Source organism: Mizuhopecten yessoensis, unplaced genomic scaffold (assembly GCF_002113885.1).
Source record: "Mizuhopecten yessoensis strain PY_sf001 unplaced genomic scaffold, ASM211388v2 scaffold997, whole genome shotgun sequence".
NCBI lineage: Eukaryota > Metazoa > Mollusca > Bivalvia > Pectinida > Pectinidae > Mizuhopecten > Mizuhopecten yessoensis.
Window position 1 is genome coordinate 306,798 of NW_018403826.1, and position 14,023 is coordinate 320,820.

Consider the following 14,023-nt stretch of genomic DNA (forward strand, 5'->3'; position numbering starts at 1 on the left):
AAACAGACAATCAGGAATTTGTTGATTGTTTGACCAGATTTTAGTATTAACTTGCCAAAAGCAGGAGGTAACTTGCGGTTTTAATTTACAAAAACATCCTCATTTTCAGAGTGCTTCCAGACAGAATGAGAATGGGCTTCACTTCCAATCTTCGTCATTTTGGCACAGTCATCCCTAAACCAAACCAGCAGGTGCCAGTGTTTGCTATTAACATGCCAGTAGAGTTTGGTTTCAATTAAGCAGTTGAAAACATCAATTTTAAGCTGATAGAAATATTAAACAAATATAATGTTTTTCCTTATTTGTCCAGTATAATGTTTTCCCTTATTTGTCCAGCATAATGTTTTCGTTTATTTATCCAGTATAATGTTTTCCTTTATTTGTCCAGTATAATGTTTTCCCTTATTTGTCCAGTATAATGTTTTCCCTTATTTATCCAGTATAATGTTTTTTCCCTTATTTGTCAAGTATAATGTATTCCCTTATTTGTCCAGTATAATGTTTTCCCTAATTTGTCGAGTAAAATGTTTTCCCTTATTTGTCCAGTATAATGTTTTCCCTTATTTGTCCAGTATAATGTTTTCCCTTATTTGTCCAGTATAATGTTTTCCCTTATTTATCCAGCAATTTTCATTTTTACTAATTGTTTTGGTATGTTTTGCAGCATGATTTTGTATATTTTGTAAGATAGAATTTCTATTCTGTAATGTGTTAAGAATATTACTATACCTATGATTATAAAGGACATGCTCCCAGTCAACATCCCTTCTCAGCATTATACCATATTTGGTGTAATGTAAGGGCACCTAACATGGATAATAGACAAGTGGGCATCTTCAATTAGACAATTTTTCCTCAAAAAATCTAACTAGTAATTTGACTCTCACTGCAGCAGAGCCGTGAACTTATCTTTATCCAGCTCTCAGGCTGATTTCCCCAATAATAAAGAAACTCATTTTGAGACCATTGCTCGAAGTTTCAGTATATTACTTTCTTACGCAGCTTTGTTTCCAATCAAAACACTTGTGCTCAGTGCTCAGTGCTAGGTCACATATACAAATTCTGTAATTCTATGAAAAGATATCAAAACATCCTATCTATCCAACAAAAAGTAGGACAACAATAAAGGCATGAGACAAACAATTGCATATTTTAATGTGAGAGGACTTTGCGGAACACATGTGCTTTTTGACAGATAATTATCATAGTGATGTGTTGCTGAGCTCATGGCCACATCAACACAATAACGGCTATTTCATTAAGTCATAATCAAACTTCTCTTTTTTTCAATCTCACACAAAGCCTGGGAACATTACTGAGGGTACTATAACATTACTGAGAGTACTTTAACATTACTGACGGTACTTTAACATTACTGACGGTACTATTACATTACTGAGGGTACTAAAACATTACTGAGAGTACTTTAACATTACTGAGGGTACTTTAACATTACTGACAGTACTTTAACATTACTGAGGGTACTATAACATTACTGACGGTACTATAACATTACTGACAGTACTATTACATATATTACTGACGGTACTTTAACATTACTGAGGGTACTATAACATTACTGAGGGTACTTTAACATTACTGACGGTACTTAACATTACTGACGGTACTATAACATTACTGACGGTACTTTAACATTACTGAGGGTACTATAACATTACTGACGGTACTATTACATTACTGACGGTACTTTAACATTACTGAGGGTACTATAACATTACTGAGGGTACTTTAACATTACTGAGGGTACTTTAACATTACTAAGGGTACTATAACATTACTGAGGGTCCTATAACATTACTGACGGTACTTTAACATTACTGAGGGTACTTTAACATTACTGACGGTGCTATAACATTACTGAGAGTACTTTAACATTACCGAGGGTACTTTAACATTACTGACAGTACTTTAACATTACTGAGGGTACTATAACATTACTGACGGTACTATAACATAACTGACGGTACTTTAACATTACTGAGAGTACTTTAACATTACCGAGGGTACTTTAACATTACTGACAGTACTTTAACATTACTGAGGGTACTATAACATTACTGAGAGTACTATAACATTACTGACGGTACTATTACATTACTGTGAGTACTTTAACATAACTGACGGTACTATTACATTACTGAGGGTACTTTAATATTACTGAGGGTACTTTAACATTACTGCCGGTACTATAACATTACTGAGGGTACTTTAACATTGCTGAGGGTACTTTATCATTACTGACGGTACTATAAGTACTATAACATTACTGTCGGAACTTTAACATAACTGACGGTACTATTACATTACTGCGAGTACTTTAACATTACTGACGGAACTTTAACATAACTTACGGTACTATTACATTACTGAGGGTACTATAACATTACTGACGGTACTATAACATAACTGACGGTACTTTAACATTACTAAGAGTACTTTAACATTACTGAGGGTACTTTATCATTACTGACGGTACTATAAGTACTATAACATTACTGTCGGAACTTTAACATAACTGACGGTACTTTAACATTACTAAGAGTACTTTAACATTACTGAGGGTACTTTAACATTGCTGAGGGTACTTTATCATTACTGACGGTACTATAAGTACTATAACATTACTGTCGGAACTTTAACATAACTGACGGTACTATTACATTACTGAGAGTACTATAACATTACTGACGGTACTATAACATAACTGACGGTACTTTAACATTACTGAGAGTACTTTAACATTACTGACGGTACTATAACATTACTGAGGGTACTTTAACATTACTGAGGGTACTTTATCATTACTGACGGTACTATAAGTACTATAACATTACTGACGGAACTTTAACATAACTGACGGTACTTTAACATTACTGAGAGTACTTTAACATTACTGAGGGTAATTAAACATTATTGAGAGTACTTTAACATTACTGACGGTACTTTAACATAACTGACGGTACTATAACATTACTGAGAGTACTTTAACATTACTGACGGAACTTTAACATAACTGACGGTACTTTAACATTACTGAGAGTACTTTAACATTACTGAGGGTACTTAAACATTATTGAGAGTACTTTAACATTACTGACGGTACTTTAACATTACTGACGGTACTATTACATTACTGAGGGTACTTTAACATTACTGACGGACCTATAACATTACTGAGGGTACTTTAACATTACTGAGGGTACTTTAACATTACTGACGGTACTATAAGTACTATAACATTACTGATGGAACTTTAACATAACTGACGGTACTATTACATTACTGAGAGTACTTTAACATTACTGACGGTACTTTAACATAACTGACGGTACTATTACATTACTGATGGTACTATAACATTACTGACGGAACTTAAACATAACTGACGGTACTATAACATTACTGAGAGTACTTTAACATTACTGATGGTACTTTAACATAACTGACGGTGCTATAACATTACTGACGGTACTATTACATTACTGTGAGTACTTTAACATAACTGACGGTACTATTACATTACTGAGGGTACTATAACATTACTGAGAGTACTATAACATTACTGAGAGTACTTTAACATTAATGACGGTACTTTAACATAACTGACGGTACTATAACATTACTGACGGAACTTTAACATAACTGACGGTACTATAACATTACTGACGGAACTTTAACATAACTGACGGTACTATAACATTACTGAGAGTACTTCAACATTACTGACGGTACTTTAATATTACTGAGGGTACATTAACTTTACTGAGGGTACCCTGACGGTACTTTAACATTACTGACGGCACTTTAACATTACTGACGGTACTATAACATTACTGCGAGTACTTCAACATTACTGACGGTACTTTAATATTACTGAGGGTACATTAACATTACTGAGGGTACCCTGACGGTACTTTAACATTACTGACGGTACTTTAACATTACAGACGGTACTATAACATTACTGAGAGTACTTCAACATTACTGACGGTACTTTAATATTACTGAGGGTACATTAACTTTACTGAGGGTACCCTGACGGTACTTTAACATTACTGACGGTACTTTAACATTACAGACGGTACTATAACATTACTGAGAGTACTTCAACATTACTTACGGTACTTTAATATTACTGAGGGTACTTTAACATTACTGAGGGTACTTTAACATTACTGACGGTACTTTAACATTACAGACGGTACTATAACATTACTGAGAGTACTTCAACATTACTTACGGTACTTTAATATTACTGAGGGTACTTTAACATTACTGAGGGTACTTTAACATTACTGACGGTACTATAACATTACTGAGAGTACTTCAACATTACTTACGGTACTTTAATATTACTGAGGGTACTTTAACATTACTGAGGGTCCTTTTACATTACTGACGGTACTATAACATTACTGACGGAACTTTAACATTACTGAGGGTACTATAACATTACTGACGGTACTATAACATTACTGAGAGTACTTCAACATTACTGACGGTACTTTAATATTACTGAGGGTACATTAACATTACTGAGGGTACCCTGACGGTACTTTAACATTACTGACGGTACTTTAACATTACTGACGGTACTATAACATTACTGAGAGTACTTCAACATTACTGACGGTACTTTAATATTACTGAGGGTACTTTAACATTACTGAGGGTACTTTTACATTACTGACGGTACTATAACATTACTGACGGTACTATAACATTACTGAGAGTACTTTAACATTACTGACGGTACTTTAACATTACTGACGGTAACATTACTGACGGTGCTTTAACATTACTGACGGTACTTTAACAGTTCAAAACATTGAAACAGAATAACACTATTGGTATCAGCCTTCAATCTTCATTCATATGTTTAGTTGTATACCATGACTACAACATGTATTCATATGTTTAGTTGTATACCATGACTACAACATGTATTCATATGTTAAGTTGTATACCATGACTACAACATGTATTCATATGTTTAGTTGTATACCATGACTACAACATGTCATTACTGAGAGTACTTTAACATTACTAACGGTACTTTAACATTACTGACGGTAACATTACTGACGGTGCTTTAACATTACTGACGGTACTTTAACAGTTCAAAACATTGAAACAGAATAACACTATTGGTATCAGCCTTCAATCTTCATTCATATGTTTAGTTGTATACCATGACTACAACATGTATTCATATGTGTTGTAAAAATTAAAGGAACTATTCCATTATTATATCTGTAACTTTGGGCTGATTTCTCTGTTTACCTCTGATAATGTCATTCTAATGTTCACTCAAAGATAAACTATCTGTAGTTCCTCTTGATCAATTTATGTGAACTAAGTTCTTAATAGTTTGTAGAGTGACACTAATTTAAAGGTCAAGATTACACTGTATTCAGAATATATAGTTTGCCAGGTAATAGATGGTCTGTATTATGTATACAGGCCTCTATATTATAGAGGGTCTGGTTTATGTATATAGGCCTCTGTTTTATAGAGGGTCTTGTTTATGTATACAGGCCTCTATATGATAGAGGGTCTGGTTTATGTATACATGTCTATATTATAGAGGGTCTGGTGTAAACAGGCCTCTATATTATAGTATAGTTTATAAAAGCCTCTATATTATAAAGGGTCTGGTGTATACAGGCCTCTATATTATAGTATAGTTTATAAAAGCCTCTATATTATAGAGGGTCTGGTTTATGTATATAGGCCTCTATATTATAGAGGGTCTGGTTTATGTATACAGGCCTCTATATGATAGAGGGTCTGGTTTATGTATACAGGCCTCTATATTATAGAGGGTCTGGTTTATGTATATAGGCCTCTGTATTATAGAGGGTCTGGTTTATGAATACAGGCCTCTATATGATAGAGGGTCTGGTTTATGTATACAGGCCTCTATATTATAGAGGGTCTGGTTTATGTATATAGGCCTCTGTATTATAGAGGGTCTGGTTTATGAATACAGGCCTCTATATGATAGAGGGTCTGGTTTATGTATACAGGCCTCTATATTATAGAGGGTCTGGTTTATGTATATAGGCCTCTGTATTATAGAGGGTCTGGTTTATGAATACAGGCCTCTATATGATAGAGGGTCTGGTTTATGTATACAGGCCTCTATATTATAGTATAGTTTATGAAAGCCTCTATATGATAGAGGGTCTGGTTTATGTATACAGGCCTCTATATTATAGAGGATCTGGTTTATGTATATAGGCCTCTGTATTATAGAGTGTCTGGTTTATGAATACAGGCCTCTATATGATAGAGGGTCTGGTTTATGTATACATGTCTCTATATTATAGAGGGTCTGGTGTATACAGGCCTCTATATTATAGTATAGTTTATACAAGCCTCTATATTATAGAGGGTTGGTTTATACAGGCCTCTATACTAAAGAGGGTCTGGTTTATACAGGTCTTTATATTATAGAGGGTCTGGTTTATACAGGCATCTATAGTAAAGAGGGTCTGGTTTACACAGGCTTCTATATTATAAAGGGTCTGGTTTATACATGCCTCTATATTATAGAGGGTCTGGTTATACATGTCTCTATATTATAGAGGGTTTGGTTTATACAGGCATCTATATTATAGAGGGTCTGGTTTATACAGGCCTTTACATTATAGAGGGTCTGGTTTACACAGGCCTCTATATTATAGAGGGTCTGGTTTATGTATATAGGCCTCTATATTATAGAGGGTCTGGTTTATACAGGCCTCTATATTATAGAGGGTCTGGTTATACATGTCTCTATATTATAGAGGGTCTGGTTTATACAGGCCTCTACATTATAGAGGGTCTGGTTAACACAGGCCTCTATATTATAGAGGGTCTGGTTTATGTATACAGGCCTCTATAGTATAGAGGGTCTGGTTTATACAGGCCTCTATATTATAGAGGGTCTGGTTTATACATGCCTCTATATTATAGAGGGTCTGGTTATACATATCTCTATATTATAGAGGGTCTGGTTTTTGTATATAGGCCTCTATAGTATAGATGGTCTGGTTTATACAGGTCTCTAGATGATAGAGAGTCTGTTTAGACAAGTCTCCATTTTATAGAGTATTTAGTTTGTACAGGGCCCCAATTAAGAGTTCCAGTTTAAACAGGTTATATTGTACATCTGATTAACTTTAACAGCTGTGCTCATCATGATCAGACTTACCTCCTGAGGGGGAACATCAAATGATACTGTTCTGAGATCAACCTTTGTGTAGCTCTCAATGCATGGAAGTACAAAAAATATACCTGCAGACAAAAAATGGGATTCCGTTATATGTTACTGAGTTGGATGAAGTCATGTTCAACAAATCAATTTTCAAATCTAATTTGTTTATAAAGGATTTGGGGATTGATGAAGACCTTTACAATGTACAAACTTCTGCAGAACACTTATCTCACATCTAAGTAGAAAATTCAGAATATATTGAACAGTTTTGTGTAGGCAATCAAATAGACTGAAATCAGATTTATTTAAGATTTACTACAACTTGTTCTACGAAAAATTGAATAATTGACATAATGGCTTTATTGAGCTGTCAGTCAGATAGGTCCCAGCTATAGGTTTGTAGCTAGATTAATGCTGCAACACTTTTGAATAGAAAACTGAAAATGTTTCCCCCCAAACACAGGATGGATCTGGCTGCAGTGTTGGTTCCCAAAATTGATTATAGAACTGCAGAAGAAGATTTTTGAATATTTCATTAAATAACTAATGATGCAAGCATGCAACCAGCCTACAGGCTCAGTCTTTCGATTTGAACAAATCCTGTTCCAATCCAATGACGGATATCACTGGTTTGGTTTCGTTTGTCCAGTACCGTTATAGATAGAGGAACTATTTGATGGGAGGAAGATGAAGAACAAAGACACACCAGTACATGATTCTGTTGAGCTAATGTAATGATGGTGAAAAAAAGCTTCCCTATCAGAATACTTATTGTCAACATAAATTCGTATTTTCAATATTTATATATAAATTCCATGTTAAGTTGTTCTATGTTTTTTTTTACTAACAATATTAATGTAGACTTTTATTTCTTGGTCCTTCCTGTATAAGCCCCTCATTCCTGCTAAGTATGTACATATACCTGGCCCAGGCTTGGCCCCTCCAGATAACAATCGGCCCTTTATTTCTTAGCCCCTCTGGTATAAGCCCCTCATTCCTGCTAAGTATGTACATACCTGGCCCCTTAGCTCCTCCAGATAACAGTCGGCCCAACCGGAATATTACTGCCCTTTCAAACTCTTGTACGACCTGTCAGCGTTAATCATAATGAAGTAATTTTTATGAAATATTGTAAGTTTTGCAAATTTACATAAAGGAACAATTAAGTAGAATTTCATCAATGTTCATTATAGACATTTTGTACTAGTAAATGAGGCAGTCTATTTGATACATCAATTTACTTAAGCTTACTGCAGAAGAATATATAACTAGACATAAATATCGGATCTTACATGAGTTTCATTTCATATGAGATTTATGAAACAAGTCTAAGAATTTTTCAATTTAGTGAACATCTAGCGAGGTTAAATGAAAAATTTGTGACGAGTTTCATAAATTTCATATGAAATGAAAACAAGTGTAGGATCCTTTTTATCATATAATCAAGATTTTTGGCATTTATTTGAGTAAAACGACAATTTTCATGCAATCTTGAAATGTAAAAAGCCGCCAGTGACGCCAGTGCGTAAGTTTGTGACGTCATGTACTTGTCCTAGGCGCGACGTCACAATTGAAACAATGAAACTTACAACCAATCACAGGACTGATAGGTCATATTACATGGGTTAATACACAAAACAATATGACATGGGTATATTCACTGAAGTACACAGTAAATTATGTGATAACAGCACACCTGTATCAGACTTCATTGAACTCACCTTAAGACAGAAGAAGACAGAAAAGGGCATTGTGAGCATGACAACAAGGATGGAAAGAATAGTGAGTATCCAGCCACAGCAGCCCAGGCTTCCAGTTGCCTCACCTATACCTGTAATGAATTTAAAGGTATGTTATTATCACCTTTATCTAAAAGTATATAAAGGTAACTCACTATCTCCTGTACCTGTAATGTATGTAAAGGTAAGTCATCCTCACCTGTACCTGTAATATAAGTAAAGGTAAGTCATCCTCACCTATACCTGTAATATATGTAAAGGTAAGTCATCCTCACCTGTATCTGTAATATATGTAAAGGTAAGTCATCCTCACCTGTACCTGTAATGTAAGTAAAGGTAAGACATCCTCACCTGTACCTGTAATGTATGTAAAGGTAAGACATCCTCAACTGTACCTGTAATATATGTAAAGGTAAGTCATCCTCAACTGTACCTGTAATATATGTAAGGGTAAGTCAACCTCACCTGGACCTGTGATGTATGTAAAGGTAAGTCATCCGCACCTGTACCTGTAATATATGTGAGGGGAAGTCATCCTCACCTGTACCTGTAATGTATGCAAAGGTAAGTCATCCTCACCTGTACCTGTAATGGATGTAAAGGTACGTCATCCTCACCTGTACCTGTAATGTATTTAAAGGTAAGTCATCCTCACTTGTACCTGTACTATATGTAAAGGTAAGTCATCCTCTTCTGTACCTGTACAATGTAAGTTAAGGTAAGTCATCCTCACCTGTACCTGTAATGTATGCAAAGGTAAGTCATCCTCACCTGTACCTGTAATATAAGTAAAGGTAAGTCATCCTCACCTATACCTGTAATATATGTAAAGGTAAGTCATCCTCCCCTGTACCTGTAATATAAGTAAAGGTAAGTCATCCTCACCTGTACCTGTAATATAAGTAAAGGGAAGTCATCCTCACCTATACCTGTAATATATGTAAAGGTAAGTCATCCTCCCCTGTACCTGTACTATATGTAAAGGTAAGTCATCCTCACCTGTACCTGTAATATATGTAAAGGTAAATTATCCTCACCTGTACCTGTAATATATGTAAAGGTAAGTCATCCTCACCTGTACCTGTTCTATATGTAAAGGTAAGTCATCCTCACCTGTATCTGTAATATATGTAAAGGTAAGTCATCCGCACCTGTACCTGTAATATATGTGAGGGGAAGTCATCCTCACCTGTACCTGTAATGTATGCAAAGGTAAGTCATCCTCACCTGTACCTGTAATATATGTAAAGGTAAATTATCCTCACCTGTACCTGTAATATATGTAAAGGTAAGTCATCCTCTTCTGTACCTGTACAATGTAAGTTAAGGTAAGTCATCCTCACCTGTACCTGTAATATAAGTAAAGGGAAGTCATCCTCACCTATACCTGTAATATATGTAAAGGTAAGTCATCCTCTTCTGTACCTGTACAATGTAAGTTAAGGTAAGTCATCCTCACCTGTACCTGTAATATAAGTAAAGGTAAGTCATCCTCACCTATACCTGTAATATATGTAAAGGTAAGTCATCCTCACCTGTTCCTGTACTATATGTAAAGGTAAGTCATCCTCACCGGTACCTGTAATATATGTAAAGGTAAGTCATCCTCAACTGTTCCTGTCATATATGTAAAGATAAGTCATCCTCATCTGTACCTGTAATATATCTAAGGGTAAGTCATCCTCACCTGTACCTGTAATGTATGCAAAGGTAAGTCATCCTCACCTGTACCTGTAATATAAGTAAAGGGAAGTCATCCTCACCTATACCTGTAATATATGTAAAGGTAAGTCATCCTCTTCTGTACCTGTAATATATGTAAGGGTAAGTCATCCTCATCTGTACCTGTAATATAAGTAAAGGTAAGTCATCCTCACCTATACCTGTAATATATGTAAAGGTAAGTCATCCTCTTCTGTACCTGTAATATATGTAAGGGTAAGTCAACCTCACCTGGACCTGTGATGTATGTAAAGGTAAGTCATCCGCACCTGTACCTGTAATATATGTGAGGGGAAGTCATCCTCACCTGTACCTGTAATGTATGTAAAGGTACATTTATGTAAGTCATCCTGACCTGTACCTATAATATATGTAAAGGTAAGTCATCCTCTTTTGTACCTGTAATGTATGTTAAGGTAAGTCATCCTCACCTGTACCTGTAATGGATGTAAAGGTACGTCATCCTCACCTGTACCTGTAATGTATTTAAAGGTAAGTCATCCTCACTTGTACCTGTACTATATGTAAAGGTAAGTCATCCTCTTCTGTACCTGTACAATGTAAGTTAAGGTAAGTCATCCTCACCTGTACCTGTAATGTAAGTAAAGGTAAGACATCCTCACCTGTACCTGTAATGTATGTAAAGGTACGTCATCCTCACCTGTACCTGTAATGTATGTATAGGTAAGCCATCCTCACCTGTACCTGTAGTTCATGTAAAGCTACATTCTTAAGTCAACAATATAATTCCTTCAACAATATTTTAAAACTGTTGTATGACTTCTACAGTTACATGTTTATAGTGGTTTCATTACAGTTTCTGTCCTACTTATTGGTTAACCACACATCAATTATTTACAGTACATCTAATTGTACCATCGATATAATTTAACACTTTTACATTTTTTATAAATGTGATTTCTGTGTTCACTTTCGACATTTTTTGGAGAGATTTAATAGCGTGATGAGGGATATCTAAGAGTACAGGAAGTATTTTAGATGTCTGTAGTGACTATCCTGGGATTTGACACAAAAATATTAAAGATCCCTATCAGTAGGAACATTGAAAACAGGAACTATTTCATTACACATACTGAAAAAGTGGAATCCTTTTTCCCTGTTTAATTTCTGCCTTTTTCAGTCTTGAACAAGAGGATGCTTAAATGGGGTGTAAGTAATTGTGATAAACATGGTTATATGGTTATGTGATATAGAAATAGTATTCATAGTACAATGTGATAAACATGGTTATATGGTTATGTAATATAGAAATAGTATTCATGGTAGAATGTGATAAACATGGTTATATGGTTACGTGATATAGAAATAGTATTCATGGTAGAATGTGATAAACATGGTTATATGGTTACGTGATATAGAAATAGTATTCATGGTAGAATGTGATAAACATGGTTATATGGTTACGTGATATAGAAATAGTATTCATGGTAGAATGTGATAAACATGGTTATATGGTTACGTGATATAGAAATAGTATTCATGGTAGAATGTGATAAACATGGTTATATGGTTACGTGATATAGAAATAGTATTCATGGTAGAATGTGATAAACATGGTTATATGGTTACGTGATATAGAAATAGTATTCATGGTAGAATGTGATAAACATGGTTATATGGTTACGTGATATAGAAATAGTATTCATGGTAGAATGTGATAAACATGGTTATATGGTTACGTGATATAGAAATAGTATTCATGGTAGAATGTGATAAACATGGTTATATGGTTACGTGATATAGAAATAGTATTCATGGTAGAATGTGATAAACATGGTTATATGGTTACGTGATATAGAAATAGTATTCATGGTAGAATGTGATAAACATGGTTATATGGTTACGTGATATAGAATATATTTACCTCTGATGATGTGACAATATGTGACAAGGGAGATAAACCTTCCTGACATCAATCATATTTATATCTGATGATGTGACAATATGTGACAAGGGAGATAAACCTAACCGACACCAATCATATTTACCTCTGATGATGTGACAATATGTGACAAGGGAGATAAACCTTTCTGACATCAATCATATTTATATCTGATGATGTGACAATATGTGACAAGGGAGATAAACCTAACCGACACCAATCATATTTACCTCTGATGATGTGACAATATGTGACAAGGGAGATAAACCTTTCTGACATCAATCATATTTATATCCGATGATGTGACAATATGTGACAAGGGAGATAAACCTTTCTGACATCAATCATATTTACTTCTGATGATGTGACAATATACGACAAGAGAGATAAACCTTTCTGACATCAATCATATTTACCTCTGATGATGTGACAATATGTGACAAGGGAGATAAACCTTTCTGACATCAAGCATATTTACCTCTGATGATGTGACAATATGTGACAAGGGAGATAAACCTTTCTGACATCAATCATATTTACCTCCGATGATGCGTGCATGTTGTGGATCAACATGGTGAGCAGCTGTACTGTTATGATACGGTCTCTCCATGGCAGTGTTATCACACAATGAACTTATGATCTGACCTCTCTGCTACAGCCTCTGTTTCACAGTCTGCTCTGGTCATCAATGGAACTGACCATCACAGCAACACACTGATATGTATCAGGATGTGTACACTTACTCCATATAGACAATCAATGTAACTATTTATAAGGGGGTTGTTTGGATGCTGCTCTGCTATAGCTGTATCCACTCCAATGTCAGAGAAAATAAATACCAGCTTTCAACAATGAATTCCGTAGCTGTATTGGAAAACTACACCTATACCCTTGCTCACAGTGTAAGACAATAGTTCACCAGCTTTCCGAACCAGGAGGCCTCTACAAAGTGCTCTCATACAGTTATGGAATATTGGCTGCTGATAAAACTTAAGATTGTCACGCAGCAGAATTAAAAGAGAAATCCTTTTTATGAGCTGTAGGTTAGGTTCTGTCCGTGCACAGTCATTACCAGTTGGTACTGAAGACTTGGAAGCTGTACATCAGCTACAAGTACACAATACCAACATCATGCAGCAACAGCAGTTGTACTACTATTAACCAGTCAATTCTGCATGGAATCATCTGCTTATAGAGTTCTGTATTGCTGCTGAAAATCAGGTTTGGAACTGTCTGGGTGTTGGTCTCCTTGGAGAGTCTCTGATTGGCAGTGCTAGTAATGACCTGTATGCTCTGAGAGATAGACTGATGGTGTCGCCAACATTTTACACCAAGTCTGTAATACCCGTGTTCTCACACAAGTCTGTAATACCCGTGTTCTCACACAAGTCTGTCTCCAGACTTCACAGAGATCTACACTTAGCTGTCACCCATAGT

At 35.3% G+C, this 14,023-nt stretch overlaps 1 protein-coding gene across 1 annotated transcript in view; it reads right to left on the reverse strand.

Moving 5' to 3' along the window:
- Window positions 1-13,722, reverse strand: part of LOC110455987 (band 7 protein AGAP004871-like) — an 80,221-nt gene extending 66,499 nt beyond the window's left edge. The window contains exons 1-4 of the mRNA XM_021506489.1: window positions 13,127-13,722; window positions 8,944-9,053; window positions 8,239-8,311; window positions 7,220-7,302 (exon numbers count right to left, since the gene is read on the reverse strand). Of these exons, the coding sequence (XP_021362164.1) occupies window positions 7,220-7,302; window positions 8,239-8,311; window positions 8,944-9,053; window positions 13,127-13,196 (336 nt within the window). The 5' untranslated portion in view covers window positions 13,197-13,722. The remainder of the gene's footprint in view (window positions 1-7,219; window positions 7,303-8,238; window positions 8,312-8,943; window positions 9,054-13,126) is intronic.
- Between the last annotated feature and the right edge of the window lie 301 nt (window positions 13,723-14,023).